Genomic DNA, 24,990 nt, shown 5'->3' on the forward strand with positions numbered 1-24,990 from the left:
ACAGCCACAGAGCCGCATCAGCCACGGTGAGGCCGAGCCTGAGGTGCTTCCCCAGCCACTTCGAGGCTGAGATTGATGCTCTGCAGGGGTAAGCCTAGTAGCAGCCACTGGGCCTGGATGGGCCCCCCTGATGAGAGCCAGCATGGTGGCCCCAATTCGGAAATCCCAAATCAAAGCTTCCCCGAAGCATTCGAGTTGCTTTGGGGCAACTTTAAAGGGCCCCTTTCCTGCCGCTCACAAGCGGCAGAGCCCTTTAAACTATCAGCTGGCAGGCAGCAGGGGGATCCCCCCCATGGCCTGACAGCTGATAGTTTAAAGGGCCCTTTAAACAGCCCAAACCCCACAACCTCCCCCCAGCCCCCCTCTGCTGCTGGGGTGGTGGAGGCTGCAGCCCAGCAGCAACGGCTCCGGCCTTCTCCGATGCCCTGTGGGCCCAAGGGATGGGAAGGGCGTTTTTGGCCTCCTTTGTTGCTGCTTGGGCCCGTAGGGCAGCAACAGAGGCCGGAGGTGCTTCCTCCAGCCCTTCCTGCCCCTCAAATGGCCACCGCCGCGGCCATTTGAGGGGTAGGAAGGGCCTTTTCGGCCTCCTCTGCCTTCCTGCGGGCCTGCAAGGCAGCGGAAAAGGCTGGAGCCGCTGCTGCTGAGCTGCAGCCTCCACCACCCCAGCCGCAGAGCCAAGGTAGGTGGGGGACTGTGGCTGGAGGGGTGGACTTTGGGCTGTTTAAAGGACCCTGCCGCTTGCAAGCGACAGGAAAGGACCCTTTAAACTATCAGCTGGCAGGCTGCCCTGGAAGAGGGGGGGGGGAGATCCTGCTTAAACTGGCCCTTTAAAGGGCCAGGTAAGTGGGTTGGAGGGGATGGGGGCTAAGGGGGGGTGAGGGGGGTGCTGGAAGAAAACCCAGCCCCCTGAATCACTTTGGAATGCTCCAAATCTTTACGGAGCATTCCAAAGCGATTCAAATACCCAAACCTGAAGTGGGTTTTGGGTATTTCTGAATGTAAACCCGAAGCAGGAAACCCAAATATTTTCAGGGTGCACACCCCTAGAATACACATTAATCTTCATGCAGGTGCATTGTTGGGCGGTAGCCCACTGAATCTACAGTTTTCTAGAGCCCCTTGTATTTTTTTAACACAATGGGATTTGTTGCTCGTTAAAAATAATCTAGACAGCTCAACTAACTTCGTTTGCTCTCAGAGGAAGTCCAAAGGCAGCTAACAGACACTTGAAACTCAGATAAGCTGAACTCAATGCAGATAAATACTCAGAATGCTGCTGTAACCAAAAAATACCTTTTACATAAAAGCAAGTTCTGCTGCAATCAATGAGATTTACCTCACACAAAATTAGCCACAGTTTAGGACTGAACTTTCAAGGATGATCATTTAGACTATCTGAGGAAGGAAACTGATTAAAGGCAACAGGTCCTTCCCAGGACAAATGCCTTCCCCCACCTTGTCAAACTCCAGCTTGAGTTCCTGTTCTTGAATTTTGAGAACATCTGACAAATGATCAGTGTGAGCAGCGGCTTGCCTGCGGAGCTGCGTCCTCATTTCATTCTCCATAATGTCTCTGACTTCTTCAATCTGCCAAAATGAAATCAAGTTATGCCTTTGTTTTGACCCATTGTGTTACAAAGAACAGACGGCTGTCCCATTCCAGTTCTGTCTCTTCCCTTCTCTCTTAGGTTCTGAAGGAGCATTACCCTTATGGTGTATATTTGCCTTGAGTTCCCTAGCCACAGAGTTTGATTAACAGACTGATGTCAGGTTCAAGGGCACTGATATTAAGGAAGAGAAACTGTGAAGGAGTAGCCATCAGTTCCTCCTCCCACGATGAAGCCTTAAGTCTAGAGTGATTCACAAGAGCCTGTCCAGTGAATTTTGACAGTGTTGGCACATTTCTTCGGGATGCTCCAAAAACAAAATTTCCAAGGTATAAACTTCTGAGAGTCAAACCTCCCCTTGTCCTTTGTCTGATGGAGTTGTGACTCTTGAAAGACTGTACCTTGGAAATCTTTCTGATCTTTAAGCTGCTACTGGACCCAGATCTTGCTGTTCCACTACAGACAAACACAGCTACCCATCTGAAATTATATTACAGAGTGACCATAAGAAGAGCTCTGCCAGATCAGACCAGTGGTCCATCTAGTACAGCATTCTGTCTCACACAATAGCCAACCAGTTACTACAGAGGGTCAATAACAGGGCATAGAGGCCAAAGCTTTTCTCTGCAGCTGCCTCCTAGCACACTAGTATTCAGACGTTTACTGCCACTGAATGTGGAGGTTCCTTTTAGTCACCATAGCTAGTTGCCACTGATAGACGTATCTTCCATGAATCTTAGTCCTATAGCATTATAATTGGATATCTTATGCTATCTGATTTTTATGTTTTGTAATCTTCAAGTCTCAGCAAGAAAGGCAGGCTTTAAAATAATTAATTAATTATTGCATAATACAGAGGATGCCGGCTTCATCCCAAGGCCTGAAGAAGCACAAGTACTCTGTTCTTAAGCAGAGACAGGAGCTGGAAAAATTCTCCTTGCTGTAGGGATGACAACCAATTTGCTGATTCTGCATGGGAACCTTTTGCTTACCTACTGCCAGTTGACTGAGAACACCCAGAGACTGATTTTCCTGCCTATCACTCTCCACCTCACAATAAAGGAATGCTTAAATGCAACAGTTACCTTTTTCTCCTGCTCCATTTGTATCTCAGTCTTATGATGTTCTAAGGCCTTGGTCACAGCTGACTCAAAAGCCTTTTGGTCTTCCAGTTTCTGCTTTTCCAGGGCTGCCTCTACGTGCTGCTGCTCTCGGGCTCTCTGCTCTGCCAGCTCCTTATTGAGTTGGTCAATGCGTCGATGAGCATGGCCAATGAGAGAGTTCAAGTCATCGGTTGTCAGTCGGTCAGCTGAAGAGAGTAAACTGTTAGACCTACAGCAACTGCAGAAAAGATACGATCTTCCTGTCTTGTAAAACTACACAAGCAGGGAGAGCATTTGAATACTCAGGAAAATGTAAAAAAAAAAAAAACCCAAACCCACCCACATTCCTCTGCATCTAGAAAAGCAAGCAATCAAGTACTATTATTTAGCTAAATTAGGACTGCCAATCATAAGAGCAATCCTACTGGATCAATTAATCTAGTCCCCCATCCTGTTTCACACAGTGCTTGATACCACTGGAAAGCAAGTTGCAGAGGTCAAGTCCATCCCTGCTGTTGCTCCCTCACACTGTTATGTGAACTGCACTGGCACTGCAGTGGGTTCCACATAGTCACCATGGCTAACAGCCACTGATGAATCTGTTTTCCTTAAAACTCCCCTTTAAAACCATCAGAGGCCTGATTTAAACAAAACGCTTAAATCTTCTTGGACATCCTGCTGCAGATCTGAAAGTCACTGTTCTTCACCACAACTTCAAAATGAAAACAACATAAACATGCTGAATTAGAATTCATCAAGCATCTCATCACCTTGTACCATCCTGGTTTAAACCAAGACTTGAGATTCCTCACTCATAATTTATAGTAATCCAAGAGGGTCCTCCTTCTAATAACTTCAACAGACTGTTCTTAACAAGCTATATCATACCATAACCTTTTACTGATGTTAATCTTCTCATACTTCAAACTGCCTCTGGCACTTTTGTTTATCTTCATTGAATGTGACAGAACCTCTGACCTCACCCACCATCCATTAATTACCCAAGCAGTTAAAAGCCTCATACAAATAACCTCATCTGATTTATTATACTAGGGATCTCTTTCCTCAAATCTTCTCATTCCACATCGTTCCTGTATTTTTCTGTAAACTTGAGGTTTACATCTCTTATCTGAAGAAGTGGGCTCTGTTTCACAAAAGCTCATACTGGAATAAATGTTAGTCTTTCAGGTGCCACTGGACTTCTGTTTCATTTTGAGATGAAAAAAGTGACTTGTGGGACATTGTACTTGCATACTCTCTTGTTTAACTTAAAACGTTTGAACATGCAAAGTGAAACAGAGACATGTCACACTGCTTCTCAGAAAAGACAATACTCTAAAAAAAATAACACAAGAAACCTTCTTTCCAACAAGCAGAGAATTAAGGAGACTTCGGAGGGAAGTGGCAGCTGCAGGTGAGTACAGAAGACTCTTTGAAATGCCTGCTACTGACCAAACAAGGGAACTCCCTGTCGCCAGGGTGATAGCTACAATCGGTAAGAATCAATATTAATTTCTTTAAACAGCTGCTGTTTAGCTATTGTTCTTGGCGAATTCGCTGCTGTCACTAATTAATTAAAAATATTTATAAAGATGAACTTTTAGGTGCAGACTTGTGCATCACTACATGCTGGACAGATCACAAGACTTCACTTCAGGTGAAGTCCCAAAGGTAAAGTCCTAACTGAAGCTACTATCCCAAGATTACACAATAAAATCCCGGGGGGGGGGGGGAGGCAGGAGGCAAAAAAAAATGTCAATGCAAGCATGCTTCCTACTTTTACAATGTGGCATATTAATAGATAGAATTTAGCAAGATCACTTCAGCTAAACTACAGCTTTGATTAGCTTCTTACTTACATAGCCCCTTCCTACCAGACTGTACTTCTGAAGCAACGCTCTCCAGCTCTTTTTGAAATTCTTCCCTTGCTATGGATACAAGTTCGCGGTACTGAGCTACTATTTTAGCTTCTGATTGGGCTGCCTGCACCTACAAAAGACAGAGGCAAATAATTAGAAACTCAGAGCACATGGTAAGTCCTATATTTGTGATCACACACATCATTAATATCCAGGCATCACAAAACAGCCAAAAAGCAAAATACAGAAGAAACTATTCAGATAGAAATAATCTCCAAATATGCACCTACATTGACCCCTGCTTGTTAGGTATGTGAACTCCCTTCTCTGCACTATACATCCACATATATGATAGGGTGATGCGTGGTAGCTGTTGTGTGGAAGGGCAGGTTGCCTGGCTGCACAAATGACCACTAGAAAAACAGGGATGCCCTTACCCATAACTGTTGTTCATCAAGTGGCCTTCAATGCAGGCACAATTATGTGAAACATTAGGAAGGTGACCTGTATGGAGGTGGGAACAGGTGTTGTTATGAGAATAAGGTCTTGACTATCACTTGCCTAAAGGCGGAGACCATCCTGGCCTGTGTACCCCAAGGAATGATGTTTCACAAAGATCAATGGCTGAGACCAGGTGGGCAATTCTGCAGAGCTCAGATGTGGGGATATTCCTCTAAAAAGCTGTGGAGATAGCAAATTCCCATAGCTGAAGGTACTCCAGAAATAGGAACACACTGTCTGTGGAACTTTGTTCCATGAACTATGTAGGATACATTGTAGGTAATCCCATTAACATCTGGGCAAAATCTGGTAGTGCATTTGGATTGGTCTTCCACCTGCTTTTTCCACAAAGACATCACTGTCCACCTTTCAGGAAGCTAATCCGTCACCCAACTGTGGGACTACAAGAAACAATGAAGAAAACTTGTCTTTGCAATCAAATAACCTGCCCTCTTCTCTCACTGGCAGCTAATGCCACCACAACCAGACCGAAGGGCTTGGGCAGGAGAGCGCACACCCAGTGGTGTACATATGAAAAGAGTCCTTCTCTTAAGGGAGGGAAAGTTCAATACTTTAACCTAGAAGATCTGAAATATAGTTATATGCAGGCACAAAACCCAACAGTACACATCTGCAGATGACAGCTTAAGGACCATCGATTACAGAGAAGGAGGAGTCTGCCCCTCTGGCCTCTTCTACAGTGCAAGTTTAAAAACATGATTTTCAAAAATCCTCAATGAATTACAGGAAAGGGCAAGAAAAGGCAAGAAAAGAAAAGAAAAATAATAAACAAATGGCAAACATTAGTTTCACTTAGCACCAAAAACATATCTGCCCCCAAACAACAAAGCTATAGCAGTTGTGGGTTTTCCGGGCTGTATTGCCATGGTCTTGGCATTGTAGTTCCTTACGTTTCGCCAGCAGCTGTGGCTGGCATCTTCAGAGCTGTAGCACCAAAAGACAGAGATCTCTCAGTGTCACAGTGTGGAAAAGATATTGGCAGGTCATTTGTATCTACTCAGGAGGGGTGGGGTTGAGCTGAGTCATCCTGTAAGAGTTTCCCAGGGTGTGGAATGCTAATGGCGGGAGGCTTCACTGTATCCTGAGGAGGTTCTTTTGCATATGGATTGGTGCTTGATGTGCTAATCTTCTCTGCAGGGCTATTGTCGGGTATAGAGCGTTTTGTTAGCCTGGTGTTTTTCAGAACTGGAAACCATGCTCTGTTCATTCTTAAGGTTTCTTCTTTCCTGTTGAAGTTTTGCTTATGCTTGTGAATTTCAATGGCTTCCCTGTGCAGTCTGACAAAGTAGTTGGAAGTGTTGTCCAGTATTTTGGTGTCCTGGAATAAGATACTGTGCCCTGTTTGAGTTAGGCTATGTTCAGCCACTGCTGATTTTTCCAGTTGTCCAAGTCTGCAGTGTCTTTCATGTTCTTTTATTCTTGTCTGGATGCTACGCTTTGTGGTCCCGATGTAAACCTGTCCACAGCTGCAGGGTATACGGTATACTCCTGCAGAGGTGAGGGGGTCTCTACTGTCTTTTGCTGATCGTAGCATCTGTTGTATTGGGTGGGTCTGAATACTGCTTGAAGGTTATGCTTTTTCATAAGCTTTCCCATCTGATCAGTAATTCCTTTGATATATGGCAAAAACACTTTTCCTGTAGGAGACTGTTTTTTCTTGGTTGTTTGATTCATCCTGGGTTTGATTGCGCTTCGGATTTCATTTCTGGAGTAGCCATTTGCCTGAAGTGCGTGGTTTAGATGATTAATTTCCTCATTGAGAAAGTGCGGCTCACATATCCGTCTTGCACGATCCACTAATGTTTTCATTATGCCTCTTTTCTGTCCAATCACCACCCCCGACAGCATTCCACACCCTGGGAAACTCTTACAGGATGACTCAGCTCAACCCCACCCCTCCTGAGTAGATATAAATGACCTGCCAACATCTTTTCCACACTGTGACACTGAGAGATCTCTGTCTTTTGGTGCTACACCTCTGAAGATGCCAGCCACAGCTGCTGGCGAAACGTTAGGAACTACAATGCCAAGACCACGGCAATACAGCCTGGAAAACCCACAACAACCATCGTTCTCCGGCTGTGAAAGCCTTTGACAATACAAAGCTATAGCAGTTTTGCACAAACAAAAGTGAACAAATTGAAACTGAACCCAGACAAAAGTGATGCTGGTTGGAAAGGTGGAAATACTGAATGACATCACGCTCCCCACTTTAAAAGCAGTTCATTTGACCCCTTGCAGACTTGAGGTTATACTGGTTTCAGTACTGCTATTAGAAAAGTAAGTTAATGCAAAAAAAGCCTTTCTAACTCAAGTCTAGCCCCAAATATGACATGCTACCTTGACATGGCCGATCTGGCCTCCTGGATCCATGCCACAACATTGAGACTAGACTACTGCAATGCACTCTACTGCAAAACACTCTCAAAGTCAACTCTGAGATTTCAGTTGCTGCAGAACACCACAGCTCGATTATTATCAGGAGCTAGGTGGAACATGGATATTCTGCAGTCATTCCACACTGGCTACCCATCAGTTACCATGATCAATCAGTTACCAGGCTCAATTCAAGGTTTCGGCTGTCACAAAGCCCTTCTTGGCCCTTCATATCCATGGGACAGCCTCTCTCCCTATGCTCTCTCACAGCAGTTTCATTCATCTGAACAAGGCCTTCTCAAGCTACCACCCTGCAAATGGCCAAAATCAACAACTGCCCAAATATACACATTCTCTGCTATATCCCGCACCTTGAGAAATTATCACCCTGATGAGGTTAGGAAGGTTCCCACTCTTTTGGCTTTCTGAAAACTACGCAAAACTGAGTTATTTAGGAGGGCTTTTTTACATAGGTCTGTACGGTAAGGAAATGGTTCAGAAAAAATGCTTTGGTAAAGGGATTGTAGATTATACTACTACATACTGTCTGTTGCTGCAAGTATGCTCCTACTAGGTAATTTCCACATTACATGTCGTGTTTAATTGCTTATGCTTTGTTTCAGCATTGTTTTACCTCGGTATCAGATTTGTTTGTTTTCAAATTTTTATGCTATAAAACATTGTTTATTGGATGTCCCACTGATTTACACTATGTAATCTGCCTTGAGTCTCAGTGAGAAAGGCGGAGTATAAATAAATAAATAAATAAATAAAATAAAAAAGACAGAATTTTACATCGAAGAATCTGGAACAAGTTCATGCTTCACTAACAGTCAGTGGGCCTTGATCAGATTTGTGCTGTAGTTAATATGTACCAGTTCACTACAATATATTCAATTCTCAAATACTCCGAATTTACTACTTTGAAGATGATTCACTATCAACACCAAAGTTCTCTGTGATATTTGCAACTAGCTGGTTTTTAAGTTTCAACTGAAAATTACTAAAAGAAAATTTTAGTAAAACTTACCTTTTTCACCACACTGTCCAGGTCAGCTATCATACGATGAAGTTTATCCTCAGCAGCCAAGATGTGAGATTTGGCCCCAGAAATTAGGGACTTCTTGGCACCCTCAATCACTCCTTTCATTTTCTCCAGTTCTTCTCTAAACAAAACCAGAAGTTGTCAATCAGCTATGCCAATATTCACTATTTGTTGTCAAGAGGATAGGAAATAATAAAATGTTCAACCATTATTAGTTTCTGCAATAGATTTAATACAATGAAAAATGGTTTAAAGCAATGTATGTGACACATACGGAAGTTAATGTTACTCAGCTGAAAAGTAAAAGAATTGCATAGAACGTTGAAATTAGTACACCAGGCAGCAGGATTGAGTCCACTGACACCTTCGAGATCAACAAAATTTTCAGGGTGTAAGTTTTTGAGAGTCAAAGCTACCTAACTTCAGATATCTGAAGAAGGGAGTTCTGACTCTCAAAAGCTCATATCCTGAAAATCTTGTTGATTTCTAAGGTGCCACTGGACTCAAATCTCGTTATTCCACTGCAGACCAACACCGTTACCTGTCTCAAACTCATATACTAGGCAGTCTACTTGATGGATAAGTTAGAAGATGAATACTTATTTAATAAAATACAATTTCATACAAATAAAACAGGTAATTTCTTAATTAGAATACTCTAAACAGCAAAACAGACTAGGAGCAAATTCAAATGCAAGGAACTAAAATACTATGAAAATTCTTAATTATGGGAAGCTGCAAGATCAAATCAAGCACACAAAATAAAAGAGAAGAAAAAGTATTAAATCACAAGATATCATAGTAACCTTTCTAAAAATCCCAAGGCCTCAGTGTATTAAAACTAGTAATCAAATTAAAAAGGCCTTCTGGAAGAGGGAAATTTTTAAATTATGCCAGGAGGGGAACAAGGAATTCCAAGGAGAAAGAGCTCCACAATTACTTCTGACAGTGCTGGCTCCAGCAAATCTCAAATCCTGGTTAGATAGATATATGTAGAAACTGTCCTTGAGGTGCCTTGGACTTAAACCATTTAAGAATGTAAATGTCAAGACCAGCACCATGAACTGAGCCAACAAACAAAAAGGCAGGCAACATAACATAATATGTTGGTGTAATAAGTTCCGACAAATGGTCACCTGTTAACAATCCAGTAGTTGTATTTTGCATTAAAGTTTCTGAACCATATTCAACAGCAGCCCCGCAGAATGTATTACAGTAAAATACTCTAGATTGTATGACTGTGTCTAGGTCTGCAATTACAGGAATGGATTGATCACTGTTCTAAGCTGGTAAAAGGCACCCCTGTCACATGTTCAGCAAAGAATAATGAATCCAGAAATATTCCGAAATTAGAACCTTATTTCTCAATGGGACTACAAACTCATGTAGAGCAAGGCTGTACACTTGCTTCCAAGCTCACCTTCACTCACAACTAACAGATTTTCTGATGTAACTGAATCCAGTTCAGGTTCTGGTTTGCTGCCTGATGGACATCTATGAATCTAATCCCCTTTTAAAACTATCTAAGATCATAGCCATCACTACAACCACTGACAGCAAAATGTACATTTTAATTACTCAAGCGAGAGTAGGGAAGTAGGAACAATTTTGGAGTGATAGCTACACCTACTGGTGCCAGTCGGCAACAATGAAACAGAAGTCCACTGGTGTCTCAGCACCTTAAAGACTAATGACATATATTCCAGAATGATGTATCCTCACTGCTGTCTCTGCATTGCCCATCCCGGTTTCTGTTTCTTAAATCATCTTTGTGTTTTGTTACTTTTAATTCTGGTACCTAATCAAATCCATCTATACATTCTGGTTTGATTTAACACAAGAAATAATTCCACTGAACCTATGCAATGCTCAAGCTGAGCTAACTTACATAAGTCAGTCAGACAGCTTTATACGCTAACTTACTTGGCTCTCAAAAGGGCATCTGCAGCTTCATCCACAGCTTTACGACGATCCTTCAGTGTTTCCTCCAATGTTCGCCACTGATTTGACTTTTTCTCACTTGGAGTCTAGCAAAAGGTACAACCATTCTAATGATTTCCAGTAATGGTTATAAAAATGAGTGGTTAAAAAAAAATGTGTTTAGGCAACATATTATAAAAATTATTAGATGCATACAGAGTTCTATGATTTTCCCAACAACACCGGAAACTATCATGGAGTAAGCAAGTTCATAATTCAAGTCTGTCTTCTATCGATTGCACAATATTTACTTTCTAAAAAATTTCCAACTCAAATATAATATTGAATAACATTTTATATAGATCGCTGCACAACATTCAGAAAATTCTAGGGCATATATTTAAATTTCCTTTTTTTTTTTTTTACTATTACACAAACAAGAGAACATTAGACCTATTTCTATGGAAGATGGATAAAGTAGGCTCTTAGTTTTGGAAGTACTATGAGTGAGGAAACATAGCCCAACTAAGATGAAAACTTCAAAATACAACTGGTAAGTATTAGAAAAGAAAAACAGTAAAGGCAATTCTAACAAGCCCAGCTTAAATAAAAATCCAACAAGTACGACAGGTTCCAGCCTGGTGGGTTTTGATGTCCTGCTCCATCAAAGAAGGAACTTTCCTTAAAAACCTAATATCCTGTTATTGTTCAGATGAAGGGGGGAGGGGGGGCTCCAACAACAATAAAATGAATCAACCTGGAGGAGGCTAGTCTGCATTTCTTCAACTACACAACTGTTTTAATACCCACCACTCACAGGAAGCTTCTGTTAGTGAAAATATCATTTATAAAGAGATGAATAAAGTTAGAAGACATTGTGCAAACCAGCAACCTGGCAAATCGGCAGCAGACTGTTGGCTTCTGTGGAAGCCACCTCTGACAGAATGGACTCAAATACGAGTATGAACAGGAGCTCACTGATATTGATAGTAACAGTCCCTATCCACCTACTTAACACAGAGGATTTTTCTTGATTATCATTTCCTTGCCTTACGGGATTGGGATGAGTGTCTGGAGGAGAATCTCAACAGCTGTGAAAGAAGATTCCTGGTTGGAAGATAGGATAGAGTTCCTTCCACATCTCCTCACACTGTAAAGCCTTTTAAGTTATACAGATGTATATGTACTCTTCTGTTAAGAATATATGATTTAAAAACTTCTCTAAAATATGCAAGATCCATCCTTCTGCTAAACCTGTAAACAGTACTGCTACATCTATTGGAGCTTGCCAATGTAGTGCAGCATTGGAGTGCTGGACCCAGATTCAAATCACTCTTTGGCCATTAAACTCATGGAGCAACCATGGACCAGTTACACAACTTACCTACCTCCTAAGGTGGTGGTGGAATAAAATGTATGGTGCCCTGAACTCCTTGAAGGAAGAGCAGAATAAAATGTGATAAGATGTAAAAATGAAAAGTGGAGAAGCCAGAAGACGGCACAGCTTTGAACAGAGCGTCACTGCTGACTTCCTTCCACATACCTCTGTATTATCCATCGCCTCTTTTAGTTTATGAGCATGAGCATTGACAGCTTGTATAGCGGCCTCCTGGAGTGTAATGGCTTGCAGGGTCACACGGGCAGTACTACTCAAAGCACTCTCCAAGGTTGCTGCCATAGCTGAGGAAGAAACGGAAAAAAATGTCAATGTGTTTATTATGCCCCTGGCACAATTAAGCCAATTAGCTCTGTCCAATACTGTTCCCTAAACTTCCTCTTCAGAGATCTGTGAAAATGGCTTACAGGCTTTCCGTGATTAACATTCTGTGGCGAGACTGTTTTAGGCACTGGAGCTGGTGGCCTATGAAAAGGCGCATTTGCCTTTAAGAGCATAAAATCTACTGCAGCTTTGATTCATTTTGTTATTTTTGCATTCTTAGTGAACTTCTGTGTATCTGCACTGCAACACACTTTCTGCCACTCCAGTCTGCCACTCCAGCCAAACACAACTCTCAAAGATTGGAGAGAAAGACATTTTGTTGGCCTACGTACCCAAAATCCTGTCTTGTTCCTCCCTATTTTGCTGCGCAAGACGAGCAGCAACTTCCTCCGGTGCTCTCTCCTTTACAGGGTGTGAATCCACACAGCCGCGTTCTCCACCTACTCAAAACAACATTGAAAGCAAAATCCAAGCTGATAGAAGTTTACTAAAGAAACGGACATTTCCTTGTTAGACTTGTGATTCAGGCTTCTGGCCCTCTGTGTGGTCTGCCTGCTTGGAATCGATTATGCCATATAAACTGACCTCCTCATTGTTGGTCACATTCCAGAATTAAACTGGCACCACCCAGCAACAAGTGGTTCAGCTACGGACAAGATCTCAGCCCTAATCAGAACATGGCCTACAACGCTAGAGAAAGGCAACTTTAAAGCACGCTCAATATTTGCAACAACATTCTCTTTTCCTTATTCTAACTTAAAATTTGGCAAGTTCACCAAATAGAATAAAAATTACTCAGGGATCAGGTTCAGCCAGTAGACAGGCAACTGCCCACCTCTGATCTAACAAACCATGGAAAGCACTTTTATCAGCCTCCATTGAGAAGGCAGTTTTAATACTCAGCATGTATGAATAATTGGAAAGACACAGGAAGACATACAATCCACAGATGGAAACAATTAACAAAAAAACAAGTATGTAACTATTCCATATATCCTTCAAATTTGTTCGCTGTATGGGAGAACTTTTGCTATCTGTTTATTCTATATGACTCCTTACAATATAGCAGCTTACAGATTAAAATAAAGAAAAAGATACGTCTCTGCCCCAAGCAGTTGCAACAGAGGAGACAACGGAGAAAAGAGCAACAGGAAGAATATGCACAACCGCAGTTTCAAATACTTTAACTGAAATGAGGAATACGTAAAAGGGGCTGATCTCTCCAAAGCAGTAATTAAAAACATTTGAATTATCTTCCTAAATAAGTGGAGCGTGGAGTCCATAAGAATGTAACTCAAAGCAGGGAAGCAAAATGGGAGTATTTACCTCTGGAGTATTTCTTGCATTGTGCCAGGAATATTTATGACATCATTCCCAGCATGACATTTCAGCAGCCAATTTGGTAAAAACTAGCCCCTGGCATGACCCCATGCTTCCACATCGCGCTGGGAATTATGTTATTCACAACATGGAAGTGCTCCAGACTGCATAGGAGCACACTGTGGGGTTCCCAGCCCTTCCCCTCCACTGGCCAGGTGAGAGTGGGTGGGGGGCCGGAGGCTGGGAGTAGACGATCCTCTGCCCCCACTGGGGGAATGGGAACCCTAATTTCGACCTCCAGTGTATGGGCCTAATAACTCTCAATAAGCTTCATGAAAAGGACCGGCTATCTTTGTAAAAACAGGTTACAGACACAAACTCTTTAAATTAAAAACATTACTTGAAATATTTTATAAAACTTAAGTGAGTCATTCTCAAAAAAATGCAGCTGGGACTCCAGTTTAGCATCTATGAAAAATTGATCTAATTCTTCACTTAATTCTTTTGGCTTCAGAATCTCTACAAGTCATAAAACGTGAAGTCTGTTGACAAACAAGCAATACCCAAGTCAGGATGTTTGTGAATTCCTTCAGGATGCACATGGCTTTTACCATGTTCCTCCTCCTGCATCCCTGGAGCTGGAACTGACAAAGCTTCACCAGTTGCTTCAATTATCTGTGCTGCTTCTGCCCCTGCTATAAATACATGCAAATGTAAATTACAACATGATGATACAATGTTTCTGCCCATGAAACAGTGAAAATTTCTGATGAAGTAGAGCTAATTTCCCCCAAAGCAGTATCATTTTACTCTTAGCCCCCTTCAGTCAAATTCAGGGACCTCTTTAAGCCACTTGTATACACTCTGCAATCCTACTATACAATTCACTTGACATTTTCATGCATATACAGTGTATTCATCTGCTACAAACCAGCCATCCACCAATGACAAGCTACCAGCAAACTTCCCCTTAATGCACAAAAAGGGAAACTATAATAATCTACAAAACCAAATAATTATAAAAGAGCTAATACTTTCAAAGTCTAAAATAGAGACATTCTTTATAAATGTCTGTTTCCCCTCTTACCCTCTAACATTTATGAGGCTCAAGGCTGTTATTTCTTAAAGTCACCTTTTTCTTCACTAGCAGATGAAGGAACCTCTGTTTTACTCTTTGGAGATTTGGCCACAGGTTGTTTAGATTCTTTCATTACCTCTGCTGTAGAGGAGATTTTTAGGGGACCTGGCTGCATCTGTAAGAGAAATTTTATCTCACTTTGAATTGCACACTTACAAGAATGCACACAAGATTTTTTCAGAAAATGGCAACTGGAACTCCTTTTTGAGATATGATAGCCATCACCGTAAACACATAAGAAACTATCAGTTGGCCAGTTTTTACAGCTTAGAAGAAACTACTCAAAGATTCAAGATTCCAAATATTCAAGCTTCCATTCTTAAGCATAACTTAAGTACTAAAGATTCTCTAAACTGTATATTACACTCTTCCTATCTGAAGGCCTTACATTCTGATAGAAGGAAACTACTCAAGTACAAGGAGAAAACTTTATGTGATAGAATCATACACAGACTTTCTTTCAATAATGTGAGGATCTCCAAAAGAGCATCTATAAAAATTGCCATGTACTAGATAATATTCCTTTATGCAATAAAAAAATCATTGATTGCTTTTAGGAGAACTCAAGAGTCTGAGAAACAATTTGGTTCACAGCAATACTTATAAATATGAGTCAAAGTATTTTACTGGATGGCACTCCTCCTCAGGGACTTTTTGCTTGTGGAAATTGTACCTACTGTTAATTCTTATGTAGTATGAAGAATTCTATTAATCCTTAGGATAAGAAAAATACAAGTGGGGACCCACAAGGACTTGCAGAAAGGGGCATCTGATTTTCTCCTCACCCACCACGTCCTCTTTCCCTACCCTGCCCCCATAGTCTCTCCTCCTTTTCTTGCTTCCTTCTCTCCTTCCCACCCTCCTTTGCCTGCACCCCTTATCTTCACCCCCCCCCCGCAACTTCTCCCCTATGGAGAGAAGTTGCATGATGCCAACTGAGTCAAGCCCAGTTGCATGGTGAGGAACCTGAAAGGCCACACAGGGGTTACTTTACTTACCCTTATATCCTGTTCCCACACTATTTCCACTTTCCCTCCTCTTGGTAGTCTCCATATGCTCAGCTTTTACTACACCCTTCTCTCCCTCAAACCCACCAAACAACTTACTTTTTATCTACTCCCCTATCTTCACCTATATTTCTTAATTTACTTCATTTATATACTGCTTTTCTTCACAATGGGGACCCAAAGCATCTTACATCATTCTCTTTACCTCCAAACTATCCTCACAACAATCCTAAGAGGTAGATTAGGCTGAGTGTGTGACTGGATCAAAGTCACCCAGTGAGTGGCGATTCCAACCCGAGTCTTCCAAATTTTACACTGAATCTCTAACCACTACACTACACTGGCTTGGGGGGGGAGGGTTTGTCGCTATTGAACAACCACAAGCAGCCAGGCCTGGGTGAGTCATTTAAGTCATGTTGGCATCAAGGCACACTGTGGTTGCTTCTGGTCCCAGCCCCAAAGGGTCCTTCAAAAACCAAAACAGCCCTGGAAAGGGCCCTGTCTTATACGGACAACCACCAAGCCTGGAATATTGGCTAAACTGTTAGTTGCCTAGCAACAGCCACTGAAGGCATTTGATTAAAGCCACAGGTACTCTTTTTATCATTTTAGTGTTGTTGTTGTTTTAAAAAAACACCCTTGATTTCAGATTTTTCTGCAAACCTGGAGCATTTTTCAAGTGTGTAGGAAGATCTGTCTTGTCTGTTCATGGCTCTAATCTCCAGATTTAAGTATCCTCAGATCAAGGCCACTTGGCTATTACTATATAAGACATACTAAAGGATTTCACAACATATAACTCTAAGTTATATGCATTATCAAGTGCCCCTGCCAAAAGCTTTATGTTGGAACATATGAACACATATTGCTGAACACAAAAGTAATATCAAATTGAACAGAATAAGGGCCCCATTGGCCAAAGATTTTGTAGAAAAAGACCATGATCCATCAGACTTCTGCTTTTGTGCAAAAACCAACTAGTCAAAATGAGAAACTGTTACTGAAAAGAGAGTCAGAATGGGTGCTAAAACTTCAAACCTTGGCTCCAAAAGGCCTAAACTTGTCTCTAGAATTACACCAAATTCTGTTAAAAAAACAGACAACAATACATCATTCCATTTTGAGACATATATTAAACAGCTCCAGACCCTTGTTCCAAAAGAATTACATCTTTCTCTAGAATGATACCAATTTTTTTTTAAAAAAGGAGCAAATTGCATCATCCTTGTACTAAGACATATATCAAACTTCTTCTCTTGATAAACCATTTCTGCACTTGCATTCTCATGGAAAGAATATTGAAAGACAAACAAAGTTAGTAATATTTGCGTCAACAGAAAACAATAAAAGCTCTCTTTCATGTTGAGACAGAACACCCTTGATACAGGTTCATTATCTTATCTCTTCCACATTCAGAGAATTTTTTGTTCTCCTCTCAAACAATTCAAAGGAAGAAACAGGAATTTGCCATTTTAAATAGTTGTTCTTTCATGCAGTTATTTTTAAACTAGTTGTAGATTTGATAATGAATACAATTTTATATGTTGTGTAATATAATTTTCATAAATTAATTTTTAATTAAGGGAACTCTATAATAACTGTATATTATATTGTGTTGTAGATTCCTCTGAAGAAGCCTTCTTGGTGAAATGAGTAGGGAATTTTAAACAATAATAAACAAGTATTTTTCCTACTTGCACCACTGGCAAAAAATGAAAATTCTGGGCACCACAATGAAATTTCTGTGGCTGCTGGGATTTGTTGATTCCTGTATATACGTGAGTGAGTGTATAATTATTTCTGACTTCTAAACTTAATTCTGAAAACTAAATTCTAGCAAAGTTTCTCTTAAGCTGTTGAGCACATTTAACCAAAAGCAAAGTCAGCAAAGTTCCAAAAATTTTAAGCCTATTTATTCATTTCGTTGCAATAAAATAAAGCAAAGCATCGCAACTACCCATCAAATGAGGAATACAGCCTGAAGAGGAACTTTCAACTAATTTCTGGAAAGCTGCCGGACAAATAAATATGTCAAGTTCAAAATGTTGTGACTTTTATTACATTTTAATCCCATCCATCCTCCAAGGAGCTTGAGGAATATATTCACCAGATAGAACTTTGTTCATCACAGGAAAGAATGAATGCACTATGTGAAATTCTGCCTTCTGTGTACTAAATGTACATATTGCTATTAGGCTTTAATTCTAGTTCACCTTAGTGAAAACATGCTGGTCACTGCCACTTAAATGCATTAAAACAGGGTTAACATACCTGTAACTTATGTTCATCGAGTTCTTCTGTGCTGACACACATGGGACTGCGCAGGCGCAGGCCAGCCGCCGGAGAATTTTCTAGAGCTTCCATGGCTCCGAAGGGGCCGTTTGTCGCGCGCCTCAGCGACCGTTTTCCCGCCCAAACGGTCACGTGATCCTCCAGCTACCAACGGCCCCTTCCCTCAGTTCTCCCTTGCCGCCGCTTGACCAACACACTTCAGCCATAACACCTTAAAAACACCAATTTCCGTTACAGCCATCACAATATCGTGCATTGGAGTTCACAGCGGGGTAGGAGGGAGGGTTGTGTGTCAGCACAGAAGAACTCGATGAACATAAGTTACAGGTATGTTAACCCTGTTTTCATCTTCGTTCTTCTGTGCCTCCACACATGGGAGTGTACCAAGCTTCACACAATAAGGAAGGCGGGGGTGAAGTCCAACACAATTTTATTAAGCAAACAAGAACAACAATAAATAGACATGCATATATACGTCTATGTAAAAATACTGTGTAAGGACACATAAATACTCAATATTTACATATATACACACCCCCAGGTACATATATACACTTTCACTCAAGGGTACTCAACAGGTACGCCAAGAAAGTCATTCCAAAACTCCCTCAGGAAAAAAGGGAGTGTAAGACAGCCTTGGCCACAGATACATCCTGCTCCGCATTGACATCAACGGCGTAATGCCTGACAAAGGTGTCTGCAGAGGACCATGTGGCTGCTTTACAAATGTTAACCAGGGGCACCCCCCTGAGGAGTGCCGAAGAGGATGCTTGGGACCGCGTGGAGTGGGCTCTGACATGAAGCGGGCAAGCCACCCCTGCCAGGGAATAGGCCTTGCTAATGGCCGTCACAATCCACCTAGACAGGGTCTGTGAGGAAGCCCTGCTACCCTTGTCCTTGGCCCCAAAACATACAAACAGGTGAGGACTGGAACGGAATCCCTTCGTCCTATCCAGGTAATAGGCTAGGGCCCTCTTCAAGTCTAGGGAATGAAGGGCCTTTTCCCCCTTAGAGGAGGGTTGAGGAAAGAATGCAGGCAGTGAGATATCCTGCGAGAGGTGGAAGGCGGACACCACCTTGGGCAGGAACCCGAGGCAGGGACGCAGGACCACCTTGTTGGGATGAAACACAAGAAAGGGAGGGTCAGACCGCAGTGCAGAACACTCACTGACCCTTCTGGCCGATGTGACGGCCACCAAGAATGCTACCTTGTAGGATAGCATATCCAAGGGGCATGTAGCCATAGGTTCAAATGGAGGCAACATGAGACGTGAGAGCACCAAGGACAGCGACCACTGAGGCACTGGCGCCGACACAGGTGGGTAAAGATTGTACATGCCCTTAAGGAACTGGCGGGAATGTGGGTGAGAAAACACCGTAGCACCCTCAACTCGGGCGTGAGCAGCTGATATCGCTGCCAAGTGTACCTTGAGGGAGGACACCTTCAAGCCCAGGCCACGCAAGTGGCACAAATACTCGAATACAACCCCCAAGGGACTGCTGTCAGGCACCACTCCTCTGGCAAGTGCCCAGAGCTCAAACCTGCGCCACTTGGCCGCATAAGCGCGCCTAGTGGATGGCCGACGGGCATTCAGGAGGACCCTCTGTACCTCGTCAGTAAAGCCTACAGGGGAGGAACGATCCGCCAAGCCGTTAGGTGCAGCTTCCTGGGATCGTGGTGGACTAGGCTCCCGTTTAGGAGAAGGTCTTGCCGAGGGGGCAGACTCACATATGTCCGTTGGGACATCCGCAGGAGCTTCGGGAACCAAACCTGCCGTGGCCAGAAGGGGGCCACCAGGATGCAGTCCGTCCCGTCCTCCTCTATCTTGCACAGGACCCTGGGAATCAAGGAGAACGGAGGAAACATGTAGTGCAAGCCCTGCGTCCACGTAAACTGGAAGGCATCCCCAATAGAGAGGGGGTCGCTCCCTGCCCTGGAACAGAACGTGTGGGCCTTGGTGGTCGCCGCAGTGGCGAACACGTCTATCACTGGATGACCCCACATCTGGAAGATCGGCCCAACGCACTCTACGTTCAGTTCCCACTCGTGGTCCAGTAAAGGGACCCTGCTGAGGGCATCTGCCCGGGCATTGTCTGACCCAGCCACGTGTATAGCACGGAGCGACACGCCGTTCTTGATAGCCCACTGCCAAGTGAGTGTGGCTTCCCGGCACAGGGCCATGGACACTGTGCCCCCCTGCTGATTCACGTAGTACATGGCAGTCGTGTTGTCCGTCTGCACCAACACCTGACGATTTCTCAGCAGTGCTGTAAGAGACACAAGTGCGAAACGAATGGCCCTTAGTTCAAGCACATTGATATGGAGGGTCTTTTCCCTGTCAGACCAGACATCTTGCACAGACACATCACCACAGTAAGCCCCCCATCCCAACAGAGAGGCATCAGTGGTAACCGTGATGTCATGGTGTTGATACCCAAAAGGGGTCCCTTTAAACAAGTTGTCATCAGACAGCCACCAGTCCAAGGAGGAGAGGATGACCCTCGGGATAGAGAATTTGAGGGACGGAGGGTGCAGCAGAGCATCGTACCTCCGCACAAACCAGTTCTGGAGAGGGCGCATACGCAGCCTAGCGAAAGGCACCACAGAGGTGGCCGCTGCCATATGCCCTAGTAAGCACTGGATAGTGCGCACAGACTGGAATCGGTTCCTTTTAAACATGGACACTAGACCCCTTAGGGACCGAGCCCTCTCCAAGGGGAGCAGGGCCTTACCCTCCACAGAGTCTAACAGTGCACCAATGTAGGACACCTTGCAGTTGGGCACCAGTTTGGATTTCTCCAAGTTCACCAGGAGCCCCAGGCGTTGGCAAGTGCTAAGTACCAAGCCAATGTCCTGCACCAGCCTAGACTCCGAGTCAGCCACGATGAGCCAGTCATCGAGGTATGGAAAGATGGTACAGCCTTCTTCCCGTAGGAAGGAAACCACAGGGGCCACACATTTAGTGAACACTCGTGGGGCAGTGGACAGGCCAAAGGGGAGCACCTTATACCGGAAAACCCTTTGCCGGTAAACAAAGCTCAGGTATTTCCTGTGCTCCTTCCGTATGCCCACGTGAAAGTATGCGTCCTTTAAGTCAAGAACCGCAAACCAATCTCCCTGTTTCAGCAAGGCGATCACAGCCGCCAACGTAACCATTTTGAATTTGGTCACCTTGAGGTAGGCATTAAGGCCCCTCAGATCTAAAATGGGACGTAAGCCCCCATCCTTCTTGGGGACCAGGAAGAACCTAGAGAAGAAACCCTTTACAGAATCCTCAAAGGGCAATTCTTCCACAGCACCCTTGGCCAAGAGCGACACGATCTCCGCATCCAGCTCGGCCATAGTGTTATTGACAGCTGTCAGGGGTGAACTGCATCTAGGCAGCTCAACGAACTCCAGCCCGTATCCCAGTTCAACAATAGTTAAGACCCATGAGTCAGATGTTATTGACTCCCACTCAGAGAGGAGTGGACTCAGTCTGTCCGAAAAGTCCGGGGATACGGCTGGCGTGACCCGTCAGTACTGCCTCCCGGCGCCCTGCTGATCTTTCTGCTGGGCCGATTGCTGTGCCGGACGAGGCTTGAAGGGCCGACGCCTCCTCTGCTGTTGTGCGGGAGGGTAAGGCCGCTGCTGGTAGGCAGGATACTGCTGGTAGCCCGGCCGCTGATGTTGGTATCTGCCCTGGTAATGGTAAGGGCCAGACCGGGGAGCGTACCGTGACCTGGAGGAGGGCTTGTCCGCTGGAGCCAGACCCAAAGACCGCGCCGTCTGCCTGTCCTCCTTTTTCTTCTTCAGGGTCTCGTCGGTGGACTTGGAGAACAGCGAGTCCCCTTCAAAGGGCATGCTCTCCACCCTGGAACGCACCTCTTGGGACAGGGCCGTCGACCGCAACCAAGAGTGGCGCCTGAGGACCACCGCCGACGCCATCCCTCTAGCAGCAGTGTCAGCAGCGTGGCTCCCAGCGTTCATTTGCTGTTTAGACAGCCGGACAGCCTCTGTTTGCAGCAGGGACACCACAGCCTTCTGCTCAGGAGGGAGGTCTCGGGTATAGGATGCCAACTTCTCCCAGAGGTACAGTTGGTACCCTGCCATGATGGTCTGGTAGTTGGCAATCCTCAGACCCAGTGAAGCTACAATGTACTGGCGCCTGCCCATGGCATCAAGCTTCTTGCCCTCTTTATCGGCAGGCACCGAGGAGTGACTCGATCGTCGGGGGTTGAACTCCTCTGTGACCAAGGAGGAAGGTGGAGGGTGCCTCACCAACGCCGGCCAGGTGCCCTGCTTGATCTTGTAAAGCTGCTCGATGCGCTTGGATGTTGGAGGTTGATCACAGGGCACCTGCCACACCTTCTCCACTATCTCCTCAATACCCTCGAGCATGGGGAAGCCAACGTATGCCGGATTATCCCCATAGATACGCTTGAGGAGCTTGTCCTTGGTCTGGGGGACTGCTGAAGAGATATCCATCTCGAGAGCCTTGGCCATCCTTGCCATCTGGTCGGCGTAGATGCGGAGGTCCTCGAATGGCGAGTCCGCAGATGGCACTAGCTCCTCAGCTGGCGATGGTTCGGACCAGGACTCCGACTGGTAGCCAAAACTCCCCACTTCCTCCTCATCGGAACCGAGCTCGGATTCCTGAGCCCGGAGTGGAGGGGGAGCCCACGCCGACCTCGATGTCGAAGGCCTCGGTTCCGACACGGAGAAGCCCGCAGGTGCCCCCTCCCATTGGCAACGGTATGGCGAGGGGAGGTAGGAAGCCTGTCGATGCCGGGACGCAGTGGACCGGACTGATCGGACACTGTCCCCGGAACCATGCCGCTCACGACCGACCGGAGGTGGAGACGGACGGACAGGCGACGGACGGCTCTGACGAGGAGACGGGCTCGGTTCCAGCCTCAGCGACCGAAGGGCAAGCGATGGTCGGCTCCGACGGTGCGGGCTCGGCTCCGGCCCCGACGAGAATTCTGCGGGCACCGTCTCGAAGGCCATCGGATCCGGCACCGGCACGGAGATGCCTTCTGGCTCAGGGGAGCCCAGATGAGGGGAAGGCGTGTGAGGAAGCACGATGACCTCCTCCTGAGGAGCGGGACGCGGCGACCGATGATGCTTGGTCTTCTTCTTCTTCTTCGCCGGTTCCGAAGAAGACCTCGGAACCGACACGCTCCTCGCCTTCGAAGGGGACCTCGGCTTCGACCTCTTAGGCTTCATCAGAACCGATCCGGACGTCGGTTCCGACCGGGGACTCGGTACCAGGATCCTCGGTTCCGACGTAGGTCTCGGATCCGACCTGGTAGATGACGCGCTACGGGGCGGCCGCACCGGTCCCTGCGCTGGAGAGGCCGCTCTCGACGCCGAGGTACTCGGGGGACGCGGTTTCGACCCCGACCTCGCGGAGGCCACTGAGCCAGCTCTTGAATGCCGTTCGGCAGAGGGGCTAGGGCCGGCCTTGGGGGAGGGCAACGGAGCGCCTCCGGACATGACCTTCTGCCACAGGGAGGAGTTCAGTCGGGCCTTGCGCTCCTGCCGGGCCTTGCTGGTGAAGCCCTGGCAAATCTTACAGGCCGACACATTATGGGTCTCCCCCAAACAAAACAGGCACAGTTCATGACCATCGGTCTTGGCCATTTTAGTGTGGCATTGGAGGCAATGCTTGAAGAGAGCCTTTGAGGCCATCTTCAGGGGCACGCGAAAGGAAGGTCAAAAACAGTCCGAGTCAAATTACCGAGTCCACAACAAAGTCCAAAACGAGATCCGAAGAATAGTCGAGGTCACGAAGTCCGAAGTCAAAAGCCAAGCAATCAGTCAGAATAAAGCACGAAGCACAAAAAAGCACAGAGCAACGAAGCTCACGTTCTCTCCAAGCGGCGGCAAGAAGAGAACTGAGGGAAGGGGCCGTTGGTCGCTGGAGGATCACGTGACCGTTTGGGCGGGAAAACGGTCGCTGAGGCGCGCGACAAACGGCCCCTTCGGAGCCATGGAAGCTCTAGAAAATTCTCTGGTGGCTGGCCTGCGCCTGCGCAGTCCCATGTGTGGAGGCACAGAAGAACGAAGATGAACATGCTGTTACATCATTGTAACAGTAGGGTAAGGAACAAAAGGAAGCAACTGTTAAGCCTTCCTACAAAAGTGATTGCATATTTTTGTAACATTATGAATCACTGGATTTTACTTGTGAAAGTTTAAGACCAAGAATCGACCAAAACAGCCAGTTCATGGCTAGGAAAGCCTGAGGAAAGAGAACGAAACAGCCAGCTTTCTGAACAAATTGCAGTTCAGAATTGTATCAACAAACTGCAAAAGCTAAAGCATAATTTCGAATTGGAGGAAATGCATGTATTATTGAACAATAAAAATGAAAAAGAAGAAACTTACAGGCTTCTTTGATGCTGGAATACTATAAGAAGAGGGACCAAGGACCATTTCAAAGAGCTTACTGGAAACAGGGACAGTCTTCTCCACATTTTCTCGAAAACGTGGGTCATAGTTCGCATACAGAATGGTTCCTCCTAGTCCTCCACTGACAAACAAGATACTCCCTCCAATGATTTTACCTACAGAAACACTGTTTAAGAATAAAACAATTCATGAAATTTTATATAACTATCAAAACCACAACAGCAGTGAAACATTTAAACAATTTCATTATAATGAGGTAGTCGACTCTCAACAGTTTTTTACTTGCTTCAAACAGTCAGGATAACTTTGTTCTCAAATGGAAAAACAATTCATGCTTCCTGCATACATATTATGGTTGGACTTAATAAAAGCTATTCCATGGCTTTTGGTTTTGGATTTTGCTATGGACCAAAGCAGCAACCTATTTTTTTTAACTGGCGGTCGTTCTTTCAGTAAGGTAAAGTTTCTTCACAAGGGCAGGAAAATGACTGGTTCCTAAGTTTTTGGGTTGGCTCCCAGGTCCAAAGAAAATCTGTCAAGGCCTGGTTTGGCCACTACCTCCACTCTGCAATTGGCTCTCTCCTATAAATACCCTTGATTCTACTTACTAATCTAAGAACATGGTGCCTTAGCTTTCATCTCATGGACTGAGCCAGGAACTACTCGATTATTTGTACTGTTGTG

At 44.8% G+C, this 24,990-nt stretch overlaps 1 protein-coding gene across 1 annotated transcript in view; it reads right to left on the reverse strand.

Moving 5' to 3' along the window:
* IMMT (inner membrane mitochondrial protein) overlaps window positions 1-24,990 on the reverse strand; it is a 37,429-nt gene that overhangs the window by 6,491 nt on the left and 5,948 nt on the right. Inside the window, exons 3-12 of the mRNA XM_054992904.1 lie at window positions 24,283-24,472; window positions 14,605-14,725; window positions 14,036-14,167; window positions 12,485-12,592; window positions 11,976-12,112; window positions 10,436-10,539; window positions 8,498-8,633; window positions 4,570-4,699; window positions 2,693-2,916; window positions 1,456-1,587 (exon numbers count right to left, since the gene is read on the reverse strand). Of these exons, the coding sequence (XP_054848879.1) occupies window positions 1,456-1,587; window positions 2,693-2,916; window positions 4,570-4,699; window positions 8,498-8,633; window positions 10,436-10,539; window positions 11,976-12,112; window positions 12,485-12,592; window positions 14,036-14,167; window positions 14,605-14,725; window positions 24,283-24,472 (1,414 nt within the window). The remainder of the gene's footprint in view (window positions 1-1,455; window positions 1,588-2,692; window positions 2,917-4,569; window positions 4,700-8,497; window positions 8,634-10,435; window positions 10,540-11,975; window positions 12,113-12,484; window positions 12,593-14,035; window positions 14,168-14,604; window positions 14,726-24,282; window positions 24,473-24,990) is intronic.

The sequence above is a fragment of the Eublepharis macularius genome, chromosome 12, assembly GCF_028583425.1.
Source record: "Eublepharis macularius isolate TG4126 chromosome 12, MPM_Emac_v1.0, whole genome shotgun sequence".
Taxonomy (NCBI): domain Eukaryota; kingdom Metazoa; phylum Chordata; class Lepidosauria; order Squamata; family Eublepharidae; genus Eublepharis; species Eublepharis macularius.